Source organism: Tauraco erythrolophus, chromosome 1 (assembly GCF_009769465.1).
Source record: "Tauraco erythrolophus isolate bTauEry1 chromosome 1, bTauEry1.pri, whole genome shotgun sequence".
Classification (NCBI taxonomy): Eukaryota; Metazoa; Chordata; class Aves; order Musophagiformes; family Musophagidae; genus Tauraco; species Tauraco erythrolophus.
The window spans coordinates 118,971,237-118,997,670 of NC_141465.1; the positions used below are offsets into that span (position 1 = coordinate 118,971,237).

At 44.3% G+C, this 26,434-nt stretch overlaps 1 protein-coding gene across 1 annotated transcript in view; it reads left to right on the forward strand.

Moving 5' to 3' along the window:
• Positions 1-1,260: 1,260 nt before the first annotated feature.
• The window catches only part of ALKBH8 (alkB homolog 8, tRNA methyltransferase), a 57,819-nt gene continuing 32,645 nt past the window's right edge, over positions 1,261-26,434 (forward strand). The window contains exons 1-8 of the mRNA XM_086621786.1: positions 1,261-1,286; positions 4,718-4,760; positions 6,046-6,186; positions 7,643-7,883; positions 8,845-8,976; positions 9,840-9,935; positions 11,346-11,450; positions 17,114-17,184. Of these exons, the coding sequence (XP_086477912.1) occupies positions 6,055-6,186; positions 7,643-7,883; positions 8,845-8,976; positions 9,840-9,935; positions 11,346-11,450; positions 17,114-17,184 (777 nt within the window). The 5' untranslated portion in view covers positions 1,261-1,286; positions 4,718-4,760; positions 6,046-6,054. The remainder of the gene's footprint in view (positions 1,287-4,717; positions 4,761-6,045; positions 6,187-7,642; positions 7,884-8,844; positions 8,977-9,839; positions 9,936-11,345; positions 11,451-17,113; positions 17,185-26,434) is intronic.

Sequence of the window (26,434 nt, forward strand, 5' to 3'; positions counted from 1 at the left end):
TTAAGCAAAAGATTTGTGCTACCATAACACCTCACTACTCATTATGTGGGTCAAAGATGGAAAGTGATGTAATGCGACAGACTATGGTGGAAGGACAGAAGTGGGACCACCTTTCTGATCAAATGCTATCTCCACAAGCTGGTGGATGTGCCCCATCAGCCTCACATCCGTAGTGCGTGTGTACCTACTGCACACATGTCCCTAACACAGGGGATGGTATATGCTCCAAGGGAAAGAGAAAGATGTTTTTTCTCGGTAAGCATAGCCCTCCCTAATGGTATGGGGAGGCTCCTCCAGAGTGTGGACCTGGGACAAAGTTGAGGAGCTGGCTTCTGACTACAGGTTTACAGACTCATCAGTCACCTTATGTACCACCCACCTGGAAATCACACACCTAATTGATCTTGAGAAAGGTTAAATACCCACAAGAGGTTAAAAAATCAGCTTGGTATTTAAATAGAGAGGGGGCAAAAAAAAAAAAAAGACAGTTTTTAGGAAGTAAGCCACAGTGAGAAGTAGAATACTTGTCAGGTAAAGACAGAAAAAGTAAGTAATGCTGAACTTCAGTATTTTAGATAAAGGAGGAGGAAAGGGCTGAGCTGGTCAAAGGGTGCACTATGAAGGTATGGTTAGCGGGTCCGCTTTTTGGATCCCCTGCACTGGAGGAGGCTCTGCCCCAAACGGCCCTCAGTGAAGAGGGACAAAGGACGGTGCTCTATTGCAGGTGGGTTTCAAACATGGCTTTTCTTCTGTCGGGAAGGAGGACGACAAAGAGCTGGTTCTGCTCGGAGACAGCAGGTGGCGAGCGGAAGGCCGGCCGGCAGGCGGAGCCGGGCAGCACCGAGCGGGCGGAACAAGGAGATGGAGCCGCTACAGTGAGTGCACGCCCGAGGCGGGGGCCTAAAGGGGCCGCTCTCGCTCCCCTCCTCTCGCCATACCGGCAGTTCCCCTCAGTGCCGCGGGCACAAGCCCCGGGCACACGCGTCCCTCCGCCGGGCCGCTGTGTGCCCGCGGCCGCACGCCCCGGGAAAACTCCGCCCTGGTCACCAGGGAAACTTGGCGGAGAGCAGCGCTTGGTGTCGGAGAGGTCTGGCTTCCTTCACCGTGTGATAACGGGGCAGACGCTTTGCCTCGGTAACGATCCTCAGCAGACCCGCCGCCCGATCGGCAGCGGGAACCGCAGCCCCCCCTGCCCGGGGCGGACCGGGGGCGGGGCGGCGCCATGACGGAGCGGTGGAGGCGGTGGCGGGCTGCCCGCCTGCCCTAACATGGCCGCCTCCACCCAGGTAACGTGCCGGGCCGCGCCGGCCGGGCCCGGGGCTGCGGCGCCCGTCCCGCCCGCCTCCCGGCTGGGAGAGCGGGAGCAGGCCGGCCGCCGCGGTGGCAGCCGGAGCGCGGGCTGTCCCTGCTGCGGGCTGGGCTTCCCTCCCCGCCGGCCCGCCGAGTGCGGGGCAGCCGAGCCCGCGCGGCATGGCGCCGGCCCCGGCGCTGTCAGGGCGGGGTGGTGCGAGGAGGGGGCAAGGCCGGGTCAGCCCCTGCGGCTGCCTCTCAGCTTTCGCAGTCCGTCCGTCGCCCCGTCTCGTCCCCCCACCGGGTTTAGTCAGCGCAGAACAGCACGCGCACATTCCCGTTGTTATTCTTGTTATCGTTGTTATTTTTAAGAGTCCGTGCATTTGCGGGGTGTGGGTGGCAGGTCTCCGTGCTGGCTGTCGCTGGGGCGATGGCGTGGGGACAGCCGCAGGGCCGTACCGGCGCCGTCAGTCCGATTTGGCCAGTGCCGGGACTCTTAAATCTTCCCATCAGGGCTCCTGATTTTCTTCTTTTTTGCGGCGAGTTTTGATGTCTGTGTGTGTGCAGCGGCTGTATACGTTTGTGTGTACGTGTCCGCGGCACGGAGCCGAGCCAAAACGGAATACTCGGCTGCCGAACTTGGTAAGCGAGCGCGGCGCTCCCTCTGCTGACAGCGGCCCTTCGGCTCCGCTCCGGTAGCGACGCGCTTTCGTTTTCAGAAGTCGCTTCTGCTACAAACAAGGTTCCCCGATCACATTAAAGCTTTACATTAACCTTCGCAGGGATTTCAGGCCAGTTGTGTGACCTGCTGTAACCCGAGGTAGCATTGCGTGAGAGACTGTTTCAGTGTGTTTTCAGGAGCTACTTCTTTATTAGTACTTGTGAAAGGAGGTGAAAACAGTAAGGAATTATCCATAGCTGCATGCTTTTTTCTTCTGTAGTCATGTTGGCCTTTGTAAAGGGGGGGTGTGAGACGCTACCAAATAAAGTCTTCCACTTCTGTACAGTTGAGTGTGATTCCTCAACTCGGAAATCAAGACAGACTGTTGATTTCTGTGCCTGTAGAATTGAGCCTTGAGTAATGATGCAACAGACAAGGCAGAGAGTTTAGGTCCAGGTCAGACAGAGACCAAGGGAAGGTTCTGTATGTCTTAGCGATGCAGGTTGTGTTGTTTGAGCTGCCTTCAGGGGCTGGGGGCATCTGACTGATGCTGGCAAGCATGACATGGCATGTAGGGAAGGTCTTCTCTGGGCAGAATAGGGCATCCATGCCAGTTTCAAATGCCATTGTTTAGGCAGCTGAGTCACACCTCATCTGCCCCTTCTTCTGTTGTTTAGTTCAGGGATTATGAAAGGATGAAAAGTAGTCTTTCAACTTCAGTGTCTGTGCTAGTTTGCCAAATATGTGACCATTTTTGGCTTTTGCCGGGAAAATGTGGGAGTTTGTCAGGACCTGACTAAAGGCCTGACTAAACTCAGACATGCTTTCCTCTGATATCAGATGGAGTCTTCCAGTGCGCAGAGGTGTAGATGTTACGTGAGAGGCCTGAGCCTTTCAGTTCTATAGCCTTTTCTTCTGGCTGGGTCTATTCTGCAGAGTCTGCATGGCAGTGATCTGACTAGTGTGGGTGTTGTACGTAGGCTCCATGCTTTTCCATCTGAACCGGATTTGCATGGTTCCAAAGAGGAAACTCAGCCCGTATTTCTACTCTCTTTCTGTAACTCCACCTCACCAAACCAAGGATGTGTCTCTCCTATACTTTCCTGTGAAGTAGTCTGAGACTGCTTGTCACCTTCCCCAGAAGATAAGCACCTGTGCATGGGTGGTCTGTAAAGCTGTTGGTCTCTGTTCACCTGTGTATGGCAAATAAAGTTGGACAGGCCAAGCCTTTTGGACCAGATCTGTTAATTGGGCCGCTTGGTCATGGTAAGCTTGCTGAACGAGCCGGCAAATCAAATGAATCCTGATAAGGGTAGCCCATTAGATGGACTTGGGGGAATGTACTTGATGTAAACTTTTTATGCAACTTCCTCCCCCCCCCACCCTGTACTACCTTTGCTTCCATTTATCTTTTGTTGGGTTCTTTGCGTCTCGCTGTGCTTTTTTAGTCTGAGCAGGTTTGAGATTTCTTGATTGTTATTAAACTAATGAAGGTTAAGAGGATCGTTGCTTTCTGTGTGTTTAACCGTATTTGGAGATTAAGTGAAGAATTCTAAACAAGAAAACTTATTTTGAACTATTTGTCTTCAGAAGCAAGTGTGGTTTTCTCAAAGAATGAGCTGTGGCTTGTGTGCAGGTCTGTCATCAAGAAGGGGAAAAGATTATTTAAGAAAGTACCCAGAGATTTAGGAAGGGAGAAAATCGGATTATAAAATATACAAAAAGCCCTTGGCGAGCACTGTTGCTTTGAAGGGAAATGGGAGACAGTTTCTAAGACATTTGTAATAAAAATTATTTTACAGAAATTAAGATTGACTCTGTAACCCGTTGATCTTTTCAGTCTCTTTATGTTTCTGAAATCACATGGAATAATTATTTCAATAGTCTCATTCTTTTTCTGAAATTGTGCTCTGTTAGAGTATTGTCACTTGAGAGGTTTCCTTTTCATGCATTTTTCCTCCATGGCCTGTTAGCATGCTTATTATTAGCGCTGAGTAAGGGACCCTAGGAACTGGCAAGAGTCTAATGGTGGTAGAATGGATCTTGGTGCTGAGTAATTTATTAGTTTTTTTTGTCAGGCTTGGATGTAAATGTGATCTTTATGTGGCTAGGATTTGTGTAAAAACTTTAACCTCCTGCAAAACAGCATTATTTGAGTGCAGACTGCTAGGGCCGTGCGTGTGCCATCTCAAACCTCGATAGCAGGCATCTGAAGCCATTTCAGAACAGGATTGTTGGAGCCTACCATGCCAGTAACTTGCTAGGTTTGCTTGAAGTTGTTGCCAATTCGTTTTGTTTGATGAGTGTTTTAATTCCTTTGAGACTGCTGTAAAATTGGGTTTGGGAGTAGAAGAGCAAAGTGGTAGGAGGAAGAGCCAACAAATGGTAAGGAGTGGCAAAAGACTGAGGCTTCTTTGGCAGCATTTATTCTGCTCGTTTTTGGAGGATTAGAATCTGTTATTTCCATGGGGTGTTTTTGTCACTCTGATTCCCTTTAAAGATTTTTCTCTTTTGGTGCCATTAATAGTTGTGCGTGTAGATGGTGGTAGTGCTGCAGCAGTCATTGGGAATGCATACTTAGAGCTCTTATGCAACTCTTTAGTATTGTAATAACAATTTTACTAGCGTATTTGCATTTGTTTAAAAGAAAAAATTTGCAAAGTCATTCAATATAAAGTTGCATTAAATACTAATATGATTTTTTTTTTTTTTACCTTTGCAATTTTCCTGGGGTACATCATCATGTTATCATGATTGTGTCTGCAGATTAGGTATTGGGAAGCAGCTACGCAGTCTTGCAAGCCAGAAGGTATGCAAGTGGATGACTCACTGTTGGAGTAGTTTGATTTTTTTTCCTAAAAAACAGAAACAAAAACATTTTTGGAAGGATTATTATCAGATCAATGATAATAAAAGACTGGAAAAGGACAGACAACTGCAGGTGAATTGTCCAGATGTACTGTTAGGAGGATTTTTGGGAAAGAAGAGAAGAATTCTGTGATTCTATGATGATTCTATGAATACCCTAGAATACACATGAAGGATTGTGCTATAGGGAGAGGAGAAGGACAGAGTCTAGCCACATCAATGTCTGGGAGCTTTTTCATAGTCTTACCGGAGGTCTGAACTCTTCCCTTTGATTTGAAGGAAGTGGAAAGGGAGAAAGAAAAAGAAAGTAGGCTCAGAGGGATGTAGGAAGGGACTGTGTGATCTCAATGTAGCAGTAGACCAGAAGTTGCAAAAGATGAAACAAAGCCTGGAGAAGGCCAGTGACCGTTAAGTAGCTCACTGGTAGGTTGTGGCACACACTGGCTGTGTTGCCACTAATTTCAATAGTTAATTAATGTATGTACAGTTTTCTCTTCCTCCTTATGACAGGAATGTGATTTGTGTGACATTTGGCCTTGGGAGATGTGCTAAATGAGGTGTGGCACATCCTGGTTGCTAGTTCTTGAGTGTCTAAGTATTGAACTCATTTTTCAACTCTGGAAAAAAAGGCAATTTTTGCCGAATGTCATATTCACATATGAAAGTGGCAGTTAGGAAGAAGGAGCCAAATGGGAACAGTTCATCTCCAACTTAAGCATTTGATAAGGCATGAATAACTTAGGATCTAAGATGATACAAATCTCATGGCAGTTCCACATTTTTTTTTCTCTTGTTCTACTGTGGAGAGAAAAAAATTAATTGAAACTACTATATGAGACCAGAAGGGGCAGGCAGGTTAACGACTGCAAGGGGATGTAATGATATTGCGAATAAAGGAGTGAAGGGGAAGAGAAAAACTGGAAAATTACATCTAGCATCATGGCAATCTTTATAAAAACTTTTTTTTTGGGGGGAGAGATCCTCTTAATAAAAGAGAGTTTAATAACAGAACTTCAGAGATGGGGAAAACCATGCTATTGACTGAGGAAGAATGTACTTTGCAGACTCAGTTTTGTCAGCCCCAAATAATCATAAAATCTGGAATTGAAGTCCTATTGCTATCCTAGAGCTGACACACGAGATGGGGAGGCTGTATCTCTAGAGCAGACTGAAGGATTTTTTTTCAAACAGGACACTTACTGTGTGTTGTTACTTCTGCTTCCCAGATTACCAGCATGGAAGTTAAAACCAGTGAAGATCATTTGAAAGTCCATAAAATGAAGAAGAAGGTATTGAGGAAGCAGGTCAGAGCTCAGCATACTTTGATGAGACATGAGGGCATTGAGTGTGTCTCCCATGCCACACAGGTGACTGCTAGTTCTGATTTTGATGGTAGTGTGAAAATGCAGCTTATCTGTGTTCTATTCTCACATATGCTTTGTCTAAAGTGCAGTTCTCCAAAATGCACTTCCTGAGATTGAGGGTTTTCTGTGACTTTGATTTCAAAGCTGAATGGTACTTGAGCAGCTTAATGTCTATGGACAGACTTTAATGGGCTTTGGATAAGTGGTGGTGTTTTTTTTTCTTTGTTTTTCTTTCTTTTTTTTTTTTTTTGTTTGTTTTGGGTTTTTTTTTTAATCTGAAACAGTAGTTCCTTGGGTTGGGGAGGAGGAAACATGGGAAATGTTACCTTATTGAAGTAGATAAACTTTTCTTCTCTTTCTTTCTCTCTTTTTTTTTTTAGTTCTGTTCTTCTCTGGGTATTAGCTTTTGTATCTTTATTTCCTCTGTACTACTTTATCAAGTATAGTTTGTCTCATCTGTTTAACTCCCTGTTAAAAACATGTCTCTCTTAAAAATCTTTTCCACATTGTTTTTTTCACCTAAATTGATTTAGGCTGTGATTCTGTGGGACTCGAACTGATTGACTCACTTGCAGCTATTGAAAAGGGGACAACTTTCTCTTCCCTTGCACAGAAGGGCACAAGAGAAGAGGGAATTCTGCTTTCTTATGGTGCTCAATGAACTTTACCATAAGCCACTTCAACCTACTACGCAGCTTTTTAATTTGTAGTTTTCTGCCACAGTAGAGAGTTACAGCAATCAGAGGGTGACCTCGCAGATCCTGCTGTAGCAAAAAGTAAGTGACAGGAACCTGCAGACAGAAAGGGAAGAAGTTTGAGAGAGAGTTTATGATTTCCCTCCATCGGTTTTGGGGAGGTGCTAATGGCTTGAAACACTGTAGAACAATGTTATTTACTCTAGCCTTGTTCATCTCGATCCTGCAAATTTTTCCCATTCAAACAGGGAAACATCAGTTAGATCTTTATACTTCTTTGTAACAAAATTTGGCTTAGTCTTCTCTCAGATTTCACACTACCTGGACATAACCTAAAATGACCCAGCAGTTTTGTATATATTTTAAGCTCTTTGGAGTAGGGACTGTGTTTTTCTAGCATTGCTTGGAAATGGGTCCATAATCCAGGACTTGTTTCCTGCAACACTTCCCCAGACACCAGATGATCCACGTGATCTATCCAAAGAGTCATTTTGGGGTCCAGCTAGATGCTCATCAATGACAGAAGATTTGAGTAAGTGGTGTATGAAACAAGCAAGAATATGTGCTGGGCAAACAAAGGTTACCTCAGCCTCATATACCAAGCACATTGAAATGTAAGTTCCTTGTGTGGAATACGTAAAGGAGTACGCATGGGTTTAATTTTTCTTTACAGAGCTACTTTCTTGGTAGTGTTACTTCTAAGTGAACTAACAGTAATCACTAATTCTGCATTTTTTTTTTTTTTTTTATTCCTCTTCAATTAGAGCCTGGTTATTGCCAATGCCGGTCTTGGTAATGGGATGAGTAGACACCAACTGCTCAGAATAGTAGAAGAATATGGATTGGTGGAAACACTCTTAATGCCATCGAATAAGCCATATTCGTTTGTGAAATATGGGACAACAGAAGAAGCCAAGAAAGCCTTCGATGCACTTAATGGAAAAGAAGTAACACTGGAAGACTTTGGCCAAAACATTGTTCTATATATTAATTTTGTGGAAAAAGGTGTAATTTTTCTGCTGTGTTATATATCCAGCTTCCTGCAACTGCTTCCCTTTGCTTTTATTTCCTAGGTTGTAAGTATAGCTAAAAGCATGCTAATGTTTGTAAGCAGACACAGAGAGTGAAAGCCAGAATCTAAGATTCAAGACATAAAATAATCTTTGCTCCTTGTAGTTCATGATAGGATGCTCTAATTTCAACTCCTTTACTCCTTTTCCCCCTTCTCACCAGACTTTCAGACATAAAATAATCTTTGCTCCTTGTAGTTCATGATAGGATGCTCTAATTTCAACTCCTTTACTCCTTTTCCCCCTTCTCACCAGACTTTCTTTATGGCTGACTATAAGCTATCTGGTACAAGAACTGTTGCTCTTTCTGTGAACTTTTATAGCGTCTAGTGAAAAGGGTTCCTGGTGTTGGTCTGTACGCTCTGCCAGCGAATAGCTTTTTTAAGCTATTAGGATAGCAAACTGAGCGACCCTACATCACCAGCATTTTGTGTCCACCTAGGGATTGCATTATACTCTTCCGTATTTGATTACAGATGACTTCTCTGTACAGAGTGTAATCTGGCGATTTGGTAAATCACTAAAGTTCTATAAAATTACAATGAAAGGCAGGTAGAATCTTGGAAGTGATTGGGAAATTCTTTTTACCATTATTTTGGCAGGAAATTCACAACTGGTTTTGCATTTGAATAGTGTGGGGTCTTGTTGGTCTTATGCAGTAAAATCTTTAGAAGGTGCTTTGCATGATGCATAACTTGTCACTTACCCTGTTTTGTCCTGCCAAAAAGGGATCATCATTCAGCAAATAAGACCCCAATGAAGGCTCCATTGTATCATTTTAGTATAGCTGAAGAAATATTTACTTTATTCTCATACATAATAAATGTCCCTATAGGGAACACGTGGTTTTATTTTCTCTAAACAGTGACAACATTCTCTTTTTCCATACACTCTAGTTTTCTGGCAGAATGCTGTTCCTACGAGCTTGCCTCCAGGCCTAATGGTCATTGAAAAGATTATTTCTCCAGAGGAAGAAATGAGGATGTTGGAAAGTATTGACTGGATGGGAGATGAAGATACTCAAAATGGTGGGCAAAACCATAGACATCCAGACCTTCCATACTTTTATGCTGTTTTTTCCTACGGTTTCAGTTTACAAGAAGCCTACATCTTGGTAAATGTATTGTTTGAAATCACTGTGTGTTTGTTCTTAGTATTTTAGAAATTGGGTCTTATATTGCAGGTCATAGGCCACTTGCCCTGAGCACTTGGATTTGGCATTCTGGTATGAATTCACTTGAATAATATTCCTGTATCCAGAAAGAACTAATGTCTTTTTTAGGTGTCTTGTACCAAGCACAAGACTGTTCTGTGAAGGTTACCGTTGTAATTTGATGTCCAACTGAAGGACTGTGTCTTCTCTTAAATAAAAAAAGAAGTCAGCGAGACACGCTCTGGATGCTTTTGTGCTTTCACTTGAGCTCTGTGGAGTCGAATCTCTTAATAAGAATTGTTCATGGAATTTACTTCAGTGTTTCTGTGTAAATTTTGTTCCTTGGAACAACACAAAGGATTATGTTGACCGTAGCTAACATGTAACTTGGTGATTGGTGAAGGATCCTGCTGTATCCATAGGATATTAATCAAGCGCAAGTTCAGAGATCAGGCCAAGAATAAAGATGAATTAAGCATGGCTCAAGAAAATTGGTTGTCTCTACTTCTTGCATATGCAAAACCACCATCAGTTTGACTTCAAGCAACAGTGAATATGAGGTTTGAAATACAAAAGGTAATAAGGTAGAAGTGTGAAGGACAAGGGTCACATACGTTGTTTTAACTGTTAATTAAAGAATGTTTAGGTGTAGCAGGTCAGATGGAATAGGGGAGCATAGCAAGTTGCCTATACTGTTTAATGTAGTCTAATCTTACTTTAAACTTGTGTATTTTACAGCCCAGAAGACTTTAAAGCATAGAAGAGTAAAACATTTTGGATATGAGTTTTGCTATGATAACAACAATGTTGATAAAGACAAACCTTTGCCTGGAGGTGAGAACTTTCTTATTAAATCATGCTTACTTTGCACTGATGTTTAAATCATTACATAAAGCCTTTAAGCCTTGCTGAGAAATGGATATGAGATTCTAATTAAAGAGGAGGTGAGATTCTAATAAAAGGAGAGCCTTCACTGCATCTTAAGTGCACACTGAACAGTGCTTTGGAATGAGATCCATTCCGAATTACAGTGAGTGCTTGAAGCTTGTTTTCCAGTCCCTTCCAGCTAAGGGTTGCTGCCCTTTATTGAGGTCCCCTCAAATAAGGTTTTTTTGAATTGTAATTGTTACTCTTTTTAGCTTTTGTTTCTTAAAATGATTATGTGTTACAAATTACATACTCATTTGTTTGAGGTGTGTATTGCACTGTATATTTATCTTGACTAGCTTGAAGCTTGCTGGATGCATGCCAAAATAAAATTTCCTTTGGACTGAAAGCAATTTTGAAAAGGTCTGAGTAAGTCTTATTTGGAATTGAGAGCTGTGAGTCAGAGCAAAACAAATGAGTCATCTTGTAGTCTTAGATTTAAAAATAGTAAATAGGAGAGTTAAATTCCTATAAAACTTGAAGGTGTTTAAGGCGATGCATGTGAATTGGGGTGGATATAGCTTCCAACAGAAGGATTCTGGTTACATTGTGGTTTTAACAGTGTAGCTCTATAATTGTAAAAGCATCAATATTTGAGCTGTTTTCTGGTCTCACAGGTAGACTGTTTTATGTTTGAGAAAAGCATAAACACTTCATTGAGGGAGAACGATTAAAAAATAAAATTTGATAGATTTGTGGAAGAGCTATTACTAACATGTTTGTAAGTGTTACCTCCAACAGAATTTTATAATGAAGTCCTCGGGTGAAATAGCAAACCGAAGTTTTGGTGAAGGACTGTAACTGTCATTCCCGTTTCAAAAACAGTTTAACTTGCAACAGGTGTTTTTTGTATTATTATTATATTTAATCTAATGCAGTAACAGATTTTGAGAGGGTAAATTTTTTAGAGAGCTCTCTGCACAACTTCTGACTTTCTGCATAATAATTTTGCTTCCTGATTGCAACTTTTTTACTGTAGTTGGTGGAAACTTTGCCTCTGATTTGATATGCTTTTATTTATGGGTAGATATAGTGCAATTTGCATTTGTAAGGCATGATCTGCTTCTGAATGTGGAGGTCTTGGAGGAATGGCCTTTCTATGGAGATGCTTTACATATATCAGACTTGCAGATCAGGCACACAATTCCAATGGGTGTATTACAACAAATGCAGAGTGATCACTATTAAAGATGGACTTACATATCTACAAAGCCGTTTCCATGTATTTTCTCCAGTTATTATATTTATTATAAAAAGAAAAGATAACAATATAAAAAGCTGTCCTGTCTTGCTCAGAGACTCTTTTTCTATAACTAGGTCTTCCTGAAATTTGTGACCTGTTCTTGGAGAAGTGCTTGAAGCAGGGATATATCAAAAATAAACCTGATCAACTGACTGTAAATCAGTATGAGCCTGGACAAGGTAAGTTCATTTGTCCCTCAAAAATTTTGAGCTCTTTACCTTATGTTGTGGTTTAACCCTAGTAGGCAAGTAAGCACCGCACAGCCACTAGTTTGCTCCACCTCATTGAGATGGGGAGAGAATCAGAAAGGTAAAAGTGAGAAAACTCATGGGTTGAGACAAAGACAGTTTAATAAGTTTTTTTTTTTTAAAAAAAAGGAAATAAACCAAAACAAAAACAAGTGATGCAAAAAACCTCCCCAAATAATTGCTCACTGTCAGCCAACCAATGCTCAGCCAGTCCCTGTGAGTAATGGCATCCCCAGTAAACATCACCTCTAGTTTTATTGACTGAGCACGATGTCATATGGTACGAATATCCCTTTGGTCAGCTGTTCCAGCTCTGTCCCCTCCCAACTTCTGTGCACCCACAGCTGACTCACTAGCAGGGAGGTGTGAGAACCAGAAAGGACCTTGACTTTGACTCTCTATAAGCACTGTTCAGCAATAGCTAAAGCATCCATGTATTATCAGCACTGTTTCAGCACAGATGCAAAAAACAGCTCCATATAACCTACTGTGAAGAAAATTCACTCTATCCAAACCAGTACAACGTAACCGAAAATCAGAAGAGAGTATCATCTAAATACTTATTTCCAGAAATATAGATGATGAGGTTACAGCATTGATGGATAGGGGAAGAGCAACTGACATCGTCTACCTGGACTTATCCAAAGCATTTGATACTGTCCCACATGATATCCTTGTCTCTAAACTGGAAAGACATGGTTTTGTTGGATGGACCACTTGATGGATAAGGAATTGACTGGATGGTCGCACTCAAAGAGTTGAGGTCAACGGTTCAATGTCGGCCAGTGATGAGTGGTGTTCCTCAGGGGTCAGTACTGGGGCCGGTGCTATTTAACATCTTTGTTGGTGAGATGGACAGTGGGATCAAGTGCACCCTCAGCAAGCTTGCAGATGACACCAAGTTGTTTGGTGTTGTGGACATGCCGGAGGGAAGGGGTGCCATCCAGAGGGACCTTGACAGACTGGAGAGGTGGGCCTGTGAGAACCTCATGAAGTTCAACAAGGCCAAGTGCAAGGTCCTGCACGTGGGTCGGGCAATCCCAAACACAAGTACAGGCTGGGCGAAGAATGGATTGAGAGCAGCCCTGAGGAAAAGGACTTGGGAGTGCTGGTGGATGAGAAGCTCAACATGAGCTGGCAATGTGCACTGGCAGCCCAGAAAGCCAGCTGTATTCTGGGCTGCATCCAAAGCAGTGTGGCCAGCAGGTCGAGGGAAGTGATTCTGCCCCTCTGCTCTCGTGAGACCCCACCTGGAATACTGCATCCAGCTCTGCAGTCCCCAACACGAGAAGGACATGGAGCTGCTGGAGTGAGTCCAGAAGAGGGCCACGAAGATGATCCAAGGGCTGGAACACCTCTGCTATGAAGATAGGCTGAGAGAGTTGGGGCTGTTCAGCCTGGAGAAGAGAAGGCTCCAGGGTGATCTTATAGCAGCCTTGCAGTACTTAAAGGGGGCCTACAGGAAAGCTGAGGAGGGACATTTTACAAGGGCGTGTAGTGACAGGACAAGGGGCAATGGCTTTAAACTGAAAGAGGACAGATTTCGATTAGATACAAGGAAGAAATTTTTCACTCAGAGGGTGGCGAGGCAGTGGAACAGGTGGCCCAGAGAAGTTGTGGATGCCCTATCCCTGGAAGTGTTCAAGGCCAGATTGGATGAGGCTTTGAGCAACCTGATCTAGTGGAACGTGTCTGCCCATGGCAGGGGGGTTGGAACTAGATGATCTTTGAGGTCCCTTCCAACCCAAACCATTCTATGATTCTATGAAATGTGACATGGTGTAGAGACAGAATTTAAGCACCTGCTTAGTGTATTTCCTCTGTCACCAGAGATGCTTTGAATCAAAATGAAAGTCTTCATACTGGTTTCTGAACCCGGGAGCTTGTGTTTAGAAGTACAGTTTTTGATACCACTGTTATGGAAATTGATGATGTTTCAGAGTCCAAGGCCATAACATGGAAACTCACCATAGAAAGATATAGGAATGAATAGTCATATTTGGTTTTGTAGTCAAGTGCATTTTTTCATTCCAGACTCTTCTTACTCTGTGTACTGTGCATACAGTCTCCAGGAGATGTCTCTTGCTCTTACTAACAGCAAGATACATGATATAATATATTATTATAATAACATATGATATCATGTTCGTATATGTGATATATGGACTCTTATGTACGATGCAACTAGTGTTCCCTTATCTGAGGAATAAGAAATTACTGTATTTTTGTAATCTTTCCCAAACTGGGGACATCTGAAGAGGACTTAGTTTCTAATCACACTTCTAGGGAATAAATCACATGCTGTGCTTTTTGCTAAGGTCAGTCATTAAGGCTAAGTATCTGGCTTGCTTTCTAGAGTGAGTATCTCATTTGTCCTTAGGAAGAAAGGACAACAGCTTTTCTTTCAGAATTAATGTCTGACAGCTAATACAATGTCTGCCAAAGAAAGGTCTGAAAAGCTGATCCTATTTGTTTATGTATCTGACAATCTGTTAAATTGATACAGTCGTGTACTTCTGGCTGGGACATTGGAGATCAGTTAGAATTGTAGATTTCTATCATGAATAGAAGCAGTTTTTCTGAGAAAAAAAAAAACAAACCACAAAGAAACCCAAAGCAAAATACCCTTTCTTAAGTGCAAATTGTTAGGATATGAATGAGCACAGAGGGCAGTCAGATTGATATCTTTAGTATCTGTGTTCTGGGCCAGATTGTCACTGAAAATTACACTTGAGATTTTAAAAAGTGACTGATGACTTTGGGTATCTAAGCTGTAGCGGCCACACTTAAAACACGCTAAACGAACTCCTTTTTGAGGGCACTGTTTTCATTCAGGCGTCTAATAATGTTTAAAGTAGATTTACACATGAAAGTTACCATCCACTTTTGATTGCTTAGGTGTCTGTCTCTTACTGTGTGCTGCATATATGGAGTATTGTCGTGGTTTTAGGCTGATCCAGCAACTAAAACTCACACAGTCTCTCCTTCTCCAGTAAAATAGAGAGGAGAGAAAAAAAAACCAAAGGGACTGAGGGTTGAGACAAGAACAGAGGGAGCACCCACCAACCATGGTCCCGGGCAAAACAGACAGGGCTTTCTCAAAGCAAAACAGTTTATTAATGGTTACTTAGAAGGACAAAGGGAAACAAAACCGGTTACTCGAGAGGACAGAAAGAAACAAAACCAGATCTTAAAACCGACACCTTCCCCCCCTCCCTTTCCTTTTCCTCCCGGCTCTACCTCCTCCCCCCAGCAGCACAGGGGGCAGGGACTGGGGGAGTGCAGGTCAGTTCATTCCGTGCTGTTAACTGCTGCTTCTGTCTCAAAGGAGGAGGAGTCCTTACACCCTTTTCCCCTGCTCCAGTGGATCCCCTACCCACGAGGAAAAATCCACAAACTTCTCCAGCGTGAGTCCAGCCCACAGGAAGCAATCCTTCCCCACAGATTGCTCCAGTGTGGGCTTTACCAGAGTCTCGGATACTTAGGGAGTTGTAGCCACTCGCTCCGGCGTGGGTCGTCATGCAGACTCCAGATGCCTCTCTGCCTTGTCGTGCATCGCAACACGACCATCCTCAGGCTCAGGCATCTTCTCCCCACGGGCTGCGAGTGGGTCTCTACTCCACCGAGGCCGTCCTGGTTGCAGGGGGGCCGCCTGCTATCTCACCATCAGCTGCAGGGGAAACTCGGCTCCGGCACACCTCCTCCCGCTCCATCCTCACTGACCTGCTGTCGATGCGGGTGTTTCTCTCAGATCTCAGTCCTCTCCAGGTGAACTCAGCCCACTGGGCACCCTGGGAGTGGGGTGCCCCTGAGTTCCCCAGCTGGCTCCGCCGCCGCCATTCTCCATGGGCGGCGCCGGCCCGACGCAGGCAGCTGCCCGGCCGGGAGCCAGGGAGTGGGGGCAGTGCCCTCCTCCCTTCTCTGCTCGCTCCTGGGCAAAGCACCTTTTCCGGTTCCTTTGTCCTGACTTAAATAGGGCAATTCGCAGAGGCGCCCTATTGGCTCAACCCCGAGGGGGATGGCAGTCTGATCTGGTGGCCAGAACTAAGCCTAACCCGGTTCCAAAACCGGGGAGGTCGCAGGGAGCAAAACCCCTCTCCTACCACCAGAACCCCCACCCCCTCCACATCAAACCATGACAAGTATAAACAGCAAGTAGATAGGTCAGTGTGGTCTTGATTGAATTGTCTGGGTGATGCTGAAGAGGGTGGTTGATGTTCTCCTCTTGCACAGTGAATTGCACTGACTTCAGTGTGCATCTAAAGGCAGTGTCAGTGCTTTATACTGAGGCAAAGTTATGAGCAAACAAACAGGTATGTGTCCTTGGTTTTCAAGTCTCGCTGATTCTTTTTATCAGATTAAATGTTGACCTCATAAAACACTTGTATTGCTTTCACTGAAACTAATGGAATTCGGAATATTTACATCTGCAGGTAAAATCTGGCATATAATAAGGATGCTTTGTAGGGCTGGCTGACACTGTTAGGAAAAACTGTTTTCAGCTCAGGTCCCTTCCAACCCTAACCATTCTATGATTATATAATTTGATAGTGTCCAAAAGGAACGTTGAGTCGAGGTTTTTAGTAAGCAAATATAACTACTTTGGTTTGGATCACATAGGAGTTACTCTCACCTGTCTGGGCCTGCTATGGTGTCAAAGGAAGGTGTAGTTGCAGTTCTTCCCAAGCTATCTGCTGGCCTTGCTCCACTGCTGGCTACAGTTCCCCACCGTGCAGCGGTGCCTTGCTGTGGCATGCACACTGCTGTTTTCAGTGTTTGGTGTTAAAATGTGTGGTATGAGGTGCGGGTAATGGCAGTTTCTTTACAATCTGCAGATCTGAATGAAAAATTAAAAAAAAAAAAAAAATTGCTGTCCTTTTGGCAATTCTCAACTATGCATGTTTACTCGTACGCACACCAACAGATGTACTGCCCAGCGATTAGCCTGGCAGTGGCTTGTGGAGTTTGCCGGGAACCGCACAGCAGAGGCGGGATTTGACCCTGACAGCGCCTCCATTCATGATGATAGGTCCTAGTTCTGAAGCTGAGATCCTTAGCGCAGTCGTTTGCTCAGCAATGGAGGGGGTGTTTCACATCACTCCCTCTCTGTGAAGAGAGTGAGGGAGAAATACATGATCATGGATGAACTAAGGCCTCAAATCACCTAACATAGCACAACTCTCAGTGCTAAGTGCTAAACTGCCGAAGAGGAGAGCATAGTGATTTCAGGTGCTCTCTTCAGCACGGAGAGCATTTGGTGTCTTCAGAGGGAGGGTGAGTGAGGCCTTTGGGTGACCTGAACTGTCTTATTTCCAGGAATATAGATATTTCCACTATAGATATATAGTGGAAATATAGATATTTCCAGAAATATAGATATGGGACACATGTTAACTGTGTGCATCTAATCTGGGTGTGTAAATGAGACAATTGTCCTGAATTCTTTTGGAAGGCAACTCCTTTGTTTATGATATACTATGTTTGTTCAACCATACGTCCCAGTTTTCTATATGAACATCCATGGAAACAGAGCTTGCTAACAGAGATAGCACTTTGTTATTATTATACTGACTTTTTTCGTTTTTCTTATGCAGGAATTCCTCCTCACATTGATACACATTCCGCTTTTGAGGATGAAATAATCTCTCTCAGTTTAGGAGCTGAGGTAAAAATGTTTGTGTGTGTTTTGATGATGCTTTACTGAGAAGTATCATTTTTATATTGTTTAATACAAGTTACTTTGATTTTTTCCATGGTATCTGTTCACACTCATCTGAGTTTAATATCAAGCACATAAGGTAATGTGATATGCTAATTAAATAAGTAACTGCAATGAGATGTTGTCACTGGAAGATTTGCCAGTGATACCAGTGATTTTTAAATACCGTATTTTTAAATCTTAGCATCCAGTTCTCCATTGACCTTCCTTCATTTTGTATTCATCTTAGAAAGTGTATCACTCCTGTTTATGTTTCTATTTTAATTTTTCCCTGTGTCATCTGCTGTTCCCTCTGGTCTATGTAAGCCTCCCATTATTTTTATGTTCAGTATGTTTACAGTAGGCTAATGTAGATGTACTATTTGTGGAAGGTTCAGTCAAAGTCTGAACCTACTGAACTAGTCAGAGGTAGACTCTGATCTCATGAGCTTCCAACATATGCAGATGATGTGGACAAAGTGGGACCCTTCCCACTTTGAAGGGGGTAGACTTCAAAGAATGGTAGACTAGCATGAAGTCATGCAGTGTATCAAGAGTAGGACTGAAAACAGTCTGTATCATGTAGTCTCAGTGCTCTAATTAGCGTCTTTACTTTTACTCTATTTGGATTCATCTGCTGCATCTGTGCCCGTCTCTGCTTTACAAATTGTTACTTTCTCTGCCTTAGGCACTACTGCAGCAAGTCTGCTACTTGGCCTTCTGTGTTGGGTGTGCGTGGCAAGGTTTTGGTAGCAGTGAGGCTACAGAGGTGGCTTCTGTGAGAGGCTGCTAGAAGCTTCCCCTGTGTTTAATAGAGCCCATGCCAGCCAGCTGCAAGACGGACCTGCCGCTGGCCAAGGCCAAGCCCATCAGCAACGGTGGTAGTGCCTCGGGATAAGAGTTCAGAAGGAAAGAGTGTGTGTGGGGAGCACTGGGGGAACCTGCAGCACAGACAGGAGGTGTGGGGCAGCTGTCTGTGCTGGGCCACTGCCCCTTGCCTGACAGTGAGGCGGTGGCCGCAGTGGTGCGGCTGGGGTGCCTTGCAGGCTGCCCCAGGCCAGGGAGCAGCTCCCCACAGCCCGGCGGTGTTGGTGAAAGGCCTTCATTCCCCCTCAGTCGAAACTCTGGGAGCACTCCAAAGCTCCCAGCTCTGGAGTGCCTGCTTGGTGGAGCTCATCCCATCAGGGCTGCTGGCTGGTCAGGCCCGGTGCGGTGGTGGGGAGAGAGGAGTGGGATATGAGAGAAACAACTCTGCAGACACCGAGGTCAGTGAAGAAGCACCGTGAAGAGGTGCACTGGAGCAGAGGTTTCCCTCCAGCCTGTGGTGAAGATCATGGTAAGGCAGGCTGTCCCCCTGCAGCCCATGGATGTTAATGATGGAGCAGATATCCACCTGCATCTCATGGAGGACCTCATGCCGGAGCAGGTGGATGCCCGGAGGAGGCTATGACCCTATGAGAAGCTTGCACTGGAGGAGGTTCTTGGCAGGACCTGTGGAGAGGAGCCCATGCTGGAGCAGGTTTGCTGGCAAGACTTGTGACCCTGTGAGGGACCAACACTCGAGCAGTCTATTCCTGAAGGACTGCACCCCATGGAAGGGACCCTACACTGGAGCAGAAGAAGAGTGTAAGGAGTCCTCTCCCTGAGGAGGAAGGAGTGGCAGAAACAACCGACCGCAACCACCGTTCCGTGTCCCCCTGTGCCACTGTGGGGGAGGAAGTAGAGAAAATCATGAGTAAAGTTGATCCTGGGAAGAAGGGAGAGGTAGGGTAAGGTGTTTTAAGATTTGATTTTCTCGTTATCTTATTCTGATTTGATTGGTAATAAATTAAACTAACTTTCCCAAGTTGAGTCTGTTTTACCTGTGACCTTGATGGGTGAATATCTCCCTGTCCTTATCTCAACCCACAAGCCTTTTGTTGTATTGTCTCCTGTCCAGCTGAGGAAGGGAGTGATAGAGCAGCTTTAGTGGATACCTGGTGTCCAGCCAGGGTCAACCCACCACACCTTCCCATCTTCCTGTGCGTTTCTTGATAGCATATTGTACACATCTGCAAGGCCTGCTTTCATGGCTGTCTTGGGCTTTTTGTGACAGGGGAGTTACATGTATTGCTCTGCATTCCCACATTACTGGTTAACTAGAAGCTTAACAAGGCTAAGAACAAGTTATTGCAGTGGGTAATGAAGGTTTAACTTTTGAATCTTTCCATTGAAAAGCTATGAATGCTGTATGGGAATGTTCTAATCTGCTACTTGTTTTTTCTGGTAGTGGTGTGTAGATGACACAGATGTGTGTGCTTATAGATTGTACTTGTGTTACCGATAGCATTCTCCTGTAACAAAACAACTGTGATTATTGCTCTTGGTTTGTCTTACTCTTTAGGCAGATAGAGGAACATGGCGGGATATTCTGAGTACTGACATTTTTTGAATCTTTAGTCTGGGCTTTGGTATTGACTTCCTCTTTTCTTGCAACTTGTGTAGTGGATGTAGAGCTCCCAGGACTAGAGGTGAGTCTAAGGAAGGATAGCTTTTTCATTAACATGTGTGGCAGTGGCACATCTGTGTTCTTGGTCACTTGAAAATGGGGTGTCAGTGTTGCTAGTCCTCTTAGCCTGGCCATGAATGTGTTTGTCCAGCACACACAAAAGCATCCAGTCTAGAGTAGGAACGTCTGGGATTAGTTGTGAGGGTGATATGCACAGTGGCAGTAGAGTTCTTACTGCTTTTGCCTTGGAATCTCCCAATGTGGGGCCACTTCCTCATGTGGCTTCTGCACTTAGCTTTGTCTCAGAGATAGTATATTCTCCTCTGATCAACCGCAATGTTGTCTTTAACAGTACCAACACCTCCATGCTAGGTAACATGTCCATTTCTGTCATGCAATTTCTTTAGGACAAGGGCTCTAATTGATATTCTGCGCAGTTTATCCATCCTAAGTTTAATTTTTCTGATACATACTCAGTATTCACAGCAGCACAGCAACTGTAGATGACCCCAAGTTACAGCTGTTCCTATGTTGATCTTGTAAATAAATAAAAAAAAGTTGCTTTAGTTTACTTTATGAAAACTGTATTGTTCCTGTAATTTCAGATATTCTGCCTCAGTCTGCAGCCCCAGGCTTTCTTACCCTTTCCATTTCTATTAAAAGGCCAACTCTGGCACAGATGCTCTGTTTCTTCATTCATGAGGCACCATAGGCGGTGCATTTCTGGATTATTATATTACAGCACACCTTTGTAATGGTCTCAGAGATGGCCAGAAGCAGAGTGATGTTAATCACCTGAGAAATACAAACCTTTCCGGGAAGTGGACTACCTGGAGCGTTATGATGCTGTTAAAAATTGGAATGTGTACGTTTCAATCAGGGAAACAGCCAGACCTGGCCACTTCTAGTTATGTCAGGCATAGGCATTGGATACAGTCTGTTAGATAGCTCCCAAATTTCAGTGCCTTCTCCTACTGGGCCATTAATGCACTTTTCAGGTGCAGACAATCAAAGCACACAAAACAAGCCAGTGACCCATGAAATGCTGCATTATTTGATGGCTTCTCTTTCTGATACTTTTACAACATTTGCTGATTTCTTAAATGAGTTCTTGTGCACTTAGTTCTTCATCTGATTTTAAAATATAAATATCAATTGCAATAATATGTGTTAGCTGTTTTAGGAGTGAAGCCCTGTACTCTGTTCCCATTAAAGCTTACTGTGCACAAAATTCACACACTGATGACAATCGGAATTGCATGTACATCATCAAGCTTTGTTATCTGTCTCTTCTTCTCACTATTCTTCACTTTGTAGTGTGACTTTTTTTTTTTAACATAAATTAGGCTGCAACGTAACGGAAAACATATGTAAACGAATTTGTGTGTCTTGTCCTTTCTTTATTCTCCTCAATAGTAAATGCATACATTTAAAATTGCCATAAAGAAATAACCTTACAGCCCAGCTGGTGGTGTATCTTGTTTTGGAAGTTGGCTAACCGGGCACATCAAAGGAAGAAAAGAAAGCAGAATACCTCATATAGTTTATTTTTATACTAAGTAGTGGAAAGAGCTGTTCTTTCGATTGTTTGTATGTTTGCCCTTCCAGGATCTGCATTAGGGAGATTGGAAACTAAAATCACTGCTTTGGCTTCTGAAAAAGAAGTGTGTGGCAGAGCAGGGGACTAAACACAAGTGCTTTCCTAGACTAGTGCCTTAGTTATCAGCATAGGTTCTAAAAGTTCTTACATTATCTTTACAGAACCACAGAGTTGTTTGGGTTTGAAGGGACCTCTTGAGGTCACCTAGTCCAAGGCCCTTGCTCAAGCAGAGTCAGCTAAATCAGGTTGTCCAAGACTATTGTCCAGTTGTGTTTCGAATATCTCTGCAGATGGAGACTCCACAACTGCACTGGGCAGTGTTTGACCTCCATCACAGTAAAAAAAGACCTATTTTTTTGTGTTTAGATGGAATCGCATGGGTTTTAAATTGTGCCCATTGTCTCTTGTGCTGTTGATGGACACTACTAGGAAGAGGGAGCCAAGCTCTTCTTCATTCCCTCCCATCAGATATTTATACACGTTAGTAAGAGGCATCTTATCTGAGCCTGAGCCATGTCTTCTCCAAGCCGATCAATCCCAGCTCTCTCAGCATCGCCTCATATAAAGATACTTCTTAATCATGTTCATGGCCCTATGCTGGACTTGCTCCAGGGGGTCTATATCTTTCTTGTAGTGAGAAGCCCAGTCTATCCCAGTGTTGGACACAATGTTCTAGATGCATCCTCACCAGTGCTGAGGAGAGAGGAAGGATCGCCTCCTTGACCTGCTGGCATTGCTCTTCCTAATGTAACCCAGGAGGCTGTTGGCTTTTTTTTTTTTTTTTTTCTGCAAGAATACATTGGTGGCTCATGTTCAACTTCCTGTCGACCAGGACCACAAGGTCCTTTTTGGCAAAGCTGCTTTCTGGCTGATCAGCTCCAGTGTATAGTGATGCTTGGGGTTATTGCTGACCAGGTGCAGGGCTTTGCACTTTCCTTTGTTGAACTCCATGAGGTTCTTGTTGACACCAGTTCTTCAGCCTGTCCAGGTCCCTCTGAATGATGATACAAACATCTGCTGTATCAGCTGCTCTGCCTGGTTTTCTACTGCCTGTAAACTTGCTGAGGGTGCACTCTGCCCCAACGTCCAGGTCATAATAAAGATGTTAAACACTGTTAGCCCCAGTTTCAACCCTAGGGTATGCCGCTGGTGACGTGTCTCCAGCTGCCCTTGATGGCACTGCCGTCTTCAGTGATACCTTGCAACCTAAATCCCATTATTGAGAATCAATCTTTTCCTCAGTGGTGAAGGATTTTATATCCAGTAACAAAGCACTTCGTACTATTTTGTTGGCGGGATCATTGTAAGTCTAATTTGTTTCTGCAGACTTGGTGCTCTGGTTACCCGGGACATAGAGAAGGCTGAGGTACTCAATGAATTTTTTGCCTCAGTCTTCAATGGTAAAGCCTCTTGTCTTACCACCCAAGCTGTGGAAAGAACTAGCAGGGACTGTGAGGATGAACCACCGCCCACTGTACTTGAAGACCAGGTTCGAGAACATCTGAGGAACTTGAAGGTGCACAAGTCCATGGGACCTGATGAGATCCATCCGCGGGTCCTGAAGGAACTGGCGGATGAAGTTGCCAAGCCACTGGCTATTGTATTCGAGAAGTCGTGGCGGTCTGGCGAGGTCCCCGATGACTGGAAGAGAGGGAACATAACCCCCATTTTTAAAAAGGGGAACAAGGAGGACCCGGGCAACTACAGACCGGTCAGCCTCACCTCTGTGCCTGGCAAGGTCATGGAGCAGATTCTCCTGGGAACCATGCTAAGGCACATGGAGAGCAAGGAGGTGGTGGGTGACAGCCAACATGTCTTCACCAAAGGCAGATCGTGCCTGACCAACTTGGTGGCCTTTTACGATGGGGTGACAGCATCGGTGGACAAGGGTCGACCAATGGATGTCATCTACCTGGACTTGTGCAAAGCTTTTGACACTGTCCCGCACGACATTCTTCTCTCTAAACTAGAGAGTCATGGGTTTGATGGATGGACCACTCGGTGGATAAGGAATTGGCTCAATGGCCGCACTCAGAGAGTAGTGGTCAACGGCTCAATGTCCAAGTGGAGACCGGTCACAAGTGGCGTCCCTCAGGGGTCCGTTTTGGGCCCGGCCCTCTTCAACATCTTTGTTGGTGACGTGGACAGTGGCATGGAGTGCACCCTCAGCAAGTTCGCCGATGACACCAAGCTGTGTGGTGCCGTCGACACGCTGGAAGGGAGGGATGCCATCCAGAGGGACCTTGACAGGCTGGAGAGGTGGGCCCGTACCAACCTCATGAAGTTTAACCAGGCCAAATGCAAGGTCCTACATCTGGGTCGTGGCAATCCCAGGCATAAATACAGACTGGGTGGTGATTGGATCGAGAGCAGCCCTGAGGAGAAGGACTTGGGAGTACTGGTGGACGAGAAGCTCGATATGAGCCGGCAATGTGCTCTTGCGGCCCAGAAGGCCAACCGCGTCCTGGGCTGCATCAAGAGGAGCGTGGCCAGCAGGTCGAGGGAGGTGATTCTCCCCCTCTACTCTGCCCTCGTGAGACCTCACTTGGAGTACTGCGTCCAGTTCTGGAGTCCCCAACATAAGAAGGACATGGACCAGTTGGAGAGGGTCCAGAGGAGGGCCACGAAGATGATAAGAGGGCTGGAGCACCTTTCCTATGAGGACAGGCTGAAAGAGTTGGGGCTGTTCAGCCTGGAGAAGAGGAGGCTCCGGGGTGACCTTATAGCGGTCTTCCAGTACCTCAAGGGGGCCTACAGGAAAGATGGGGAGAGGCTGTTCAGGAGGGCCAGTTATGATAGGACAAGGGGTAATGGTTTTAAAATAGAGGGAGGTAGGTTCAGGTTGGATATTAGGAAAAAATTTTTTACTATGAGAGTGGTAGAACACTGGAACAGGTTGCCCAGAGAGGTGGTGGATGCTCCATCCCTGGAGACGTTCAAGGCCAGGTTGGACAAGGCCCTGAGCAACCTGATCTAGTTGGAGATGTCCCTGTTTCTTGCAGGGGGGTTGGACTAGATGACCTTTGAAGGTCCCTTCCAGCCCTAACCATTCTATGATTCTATGATTTATGTTGAAAAAGGAATAGTTATTGGCATGTGGCATATACGTTCATCTTAAATATGAACGAACAATTTTGAGAAGAAAATAAGGGCATGATTCTTAATAACACTGCATTTGTCTTGCATCAGATAATGTACAGCAACCCAAGTTCTTAACGCTTGTATGAAATGAGGTGGAAACGGAGGTGCGAGATTCTCTTTCCAATCTCTTTCCTATTTCATGCACATGGAACGGCTTTGTCAAGAGGCACAGAGAAATCAAGTGGCTCAATTTTATTCTAGTTGGAGCAATACGTTGTGTTTTGGGGAGTTTACAAGATGGATTATACTTGATTTGAGGGAGAAATATCTCACTATTACTTTGTACTTCTGCCTCACTTATGAAAACTACTAAATAGTTTGAGGGCAGAGCAGTGAGACATGTGATGTGTCTTGTCTGTAATACTCCAGGAAAAACGAGGGTCTCAGGCTAATCACTTCTCTGTTTTTTTTTGGCATCTCCTGGGAAACTGCAGAATAAAGTGAAACTTCCAGAACATCCTATGGGCTTGTCATGGCATTTTATAAATCATCACATTCACCCTTTCTTTATAGGAGCTGGTACACTGAATATATTGATTAGTATCAGTTTCAATGTGTTATTGAATACAACTTTCTTTAATTCAAAAGTTGTCATAGTAGGAGAGGAAAGGCAATGGGGTAAATTTAGTTCAGAGTTATTTTTATTAAGCTTAATGGCAAACCATATGTCTTGTGTCCGTGAGTTAGAAGAAGGTTATTGCAAAACAGGGAGCAGTCCTTTCTGTTGAGAATTTTCTGGTTTTGAGTTAGGTGTTATTTTCAGTGCCTCCATTTGGTGTCTCTAAAGATATGTAATTTTACAGTATTTCATCTTAGGAGCCTGGCCAAGTTTGCAGCTGTGTCAAATTTCCTTTTGCAGGTTTGCAGCAGGAGCTTGATCAATATTGAGATTTCTGTTTTTCCACTTTTCCCAATTTGCCATTTTACATGCTGTCATGTAAGCCTCGATTCATTAGACTGTTAGCAATACAGAGGTAGCGTTTCTATAATGAGCTAAGTAGTACAATGAGTATATACAACCCATAAACGAATTTTCCCTTCCTGGTTGCAGATCTAGCCCCCAATAAACAGCAAGTGACACCCTGCAGTCCCTCCTCATCAGCTCTACCCTGCTCTGCCCAAGACTGGGGTACATGCACTGCCCCATACCAGAAGGTGAAGCACAGCCATAGTTTTCCTGAAGGGTGTGTTGTGTTGGCACCATACTGTGACTTATGTTGTTCTGTCCCATTTTCCTAATATCCAGCCCTGATGTGGAAACCCCAGTCTTGTCATTCTCTTCTCCTTAGCATCTGCTTTTCCTCCTTTAGTGCCTTACTCTGCTTCCTATCCCTGGGCCTTGGCCTGGCAGAAGGCTGGTGTAAACACTGAGAACTGCTGTGATGCTCTGGCTAGGCCCCTGACCTAATGTCTGCGAAAGGGAAGCTTCAGGGTCTTGGGTCAGCTTTGTGGCTCAGGGTTAAACTGGGGCCGTGTGCGGATCATCCTTGACCTCTGCTGCCTACTTTCTGTTTGTCTGAACTCATATTCATCATGCCTTAGCCTACAGATACTAAGTGCCTTGATCTGTAAAGAAAAGCCATGGCTCTCTTAAGCCTTGAAAATCGAGCAACATTACAAAGAAAAACTCCACCAGACTTTTGAAGTATGTGTGACTGATGGTCGTCCTAGAACTGATAGGATGAGGTATGCTGCTGTTACTCATCTCTCAGGCTGGTAATTGACCATTTTTCCAGCACTTTTGCTTCTTATCTGTTGATCTATTTCTAATTTGTCTTGCTTAACAAACAGAAACCTGTAGCTGTTCTTACAGCAGCTGTTTCTGTAATAGCTGTTTGAGAGATTTTGTTAGAAGCCTTCAGAAAGTCTAGATTGTACCCAGCCTTTGGCAGTTAGTATCTTGTCTTGTATGAGCTCTAACTTGGTTAGTTCTCATTCTGTTTAATTTACTGTTTACATTTACGTTGCTTTATTTTTCTTCTAAGGGA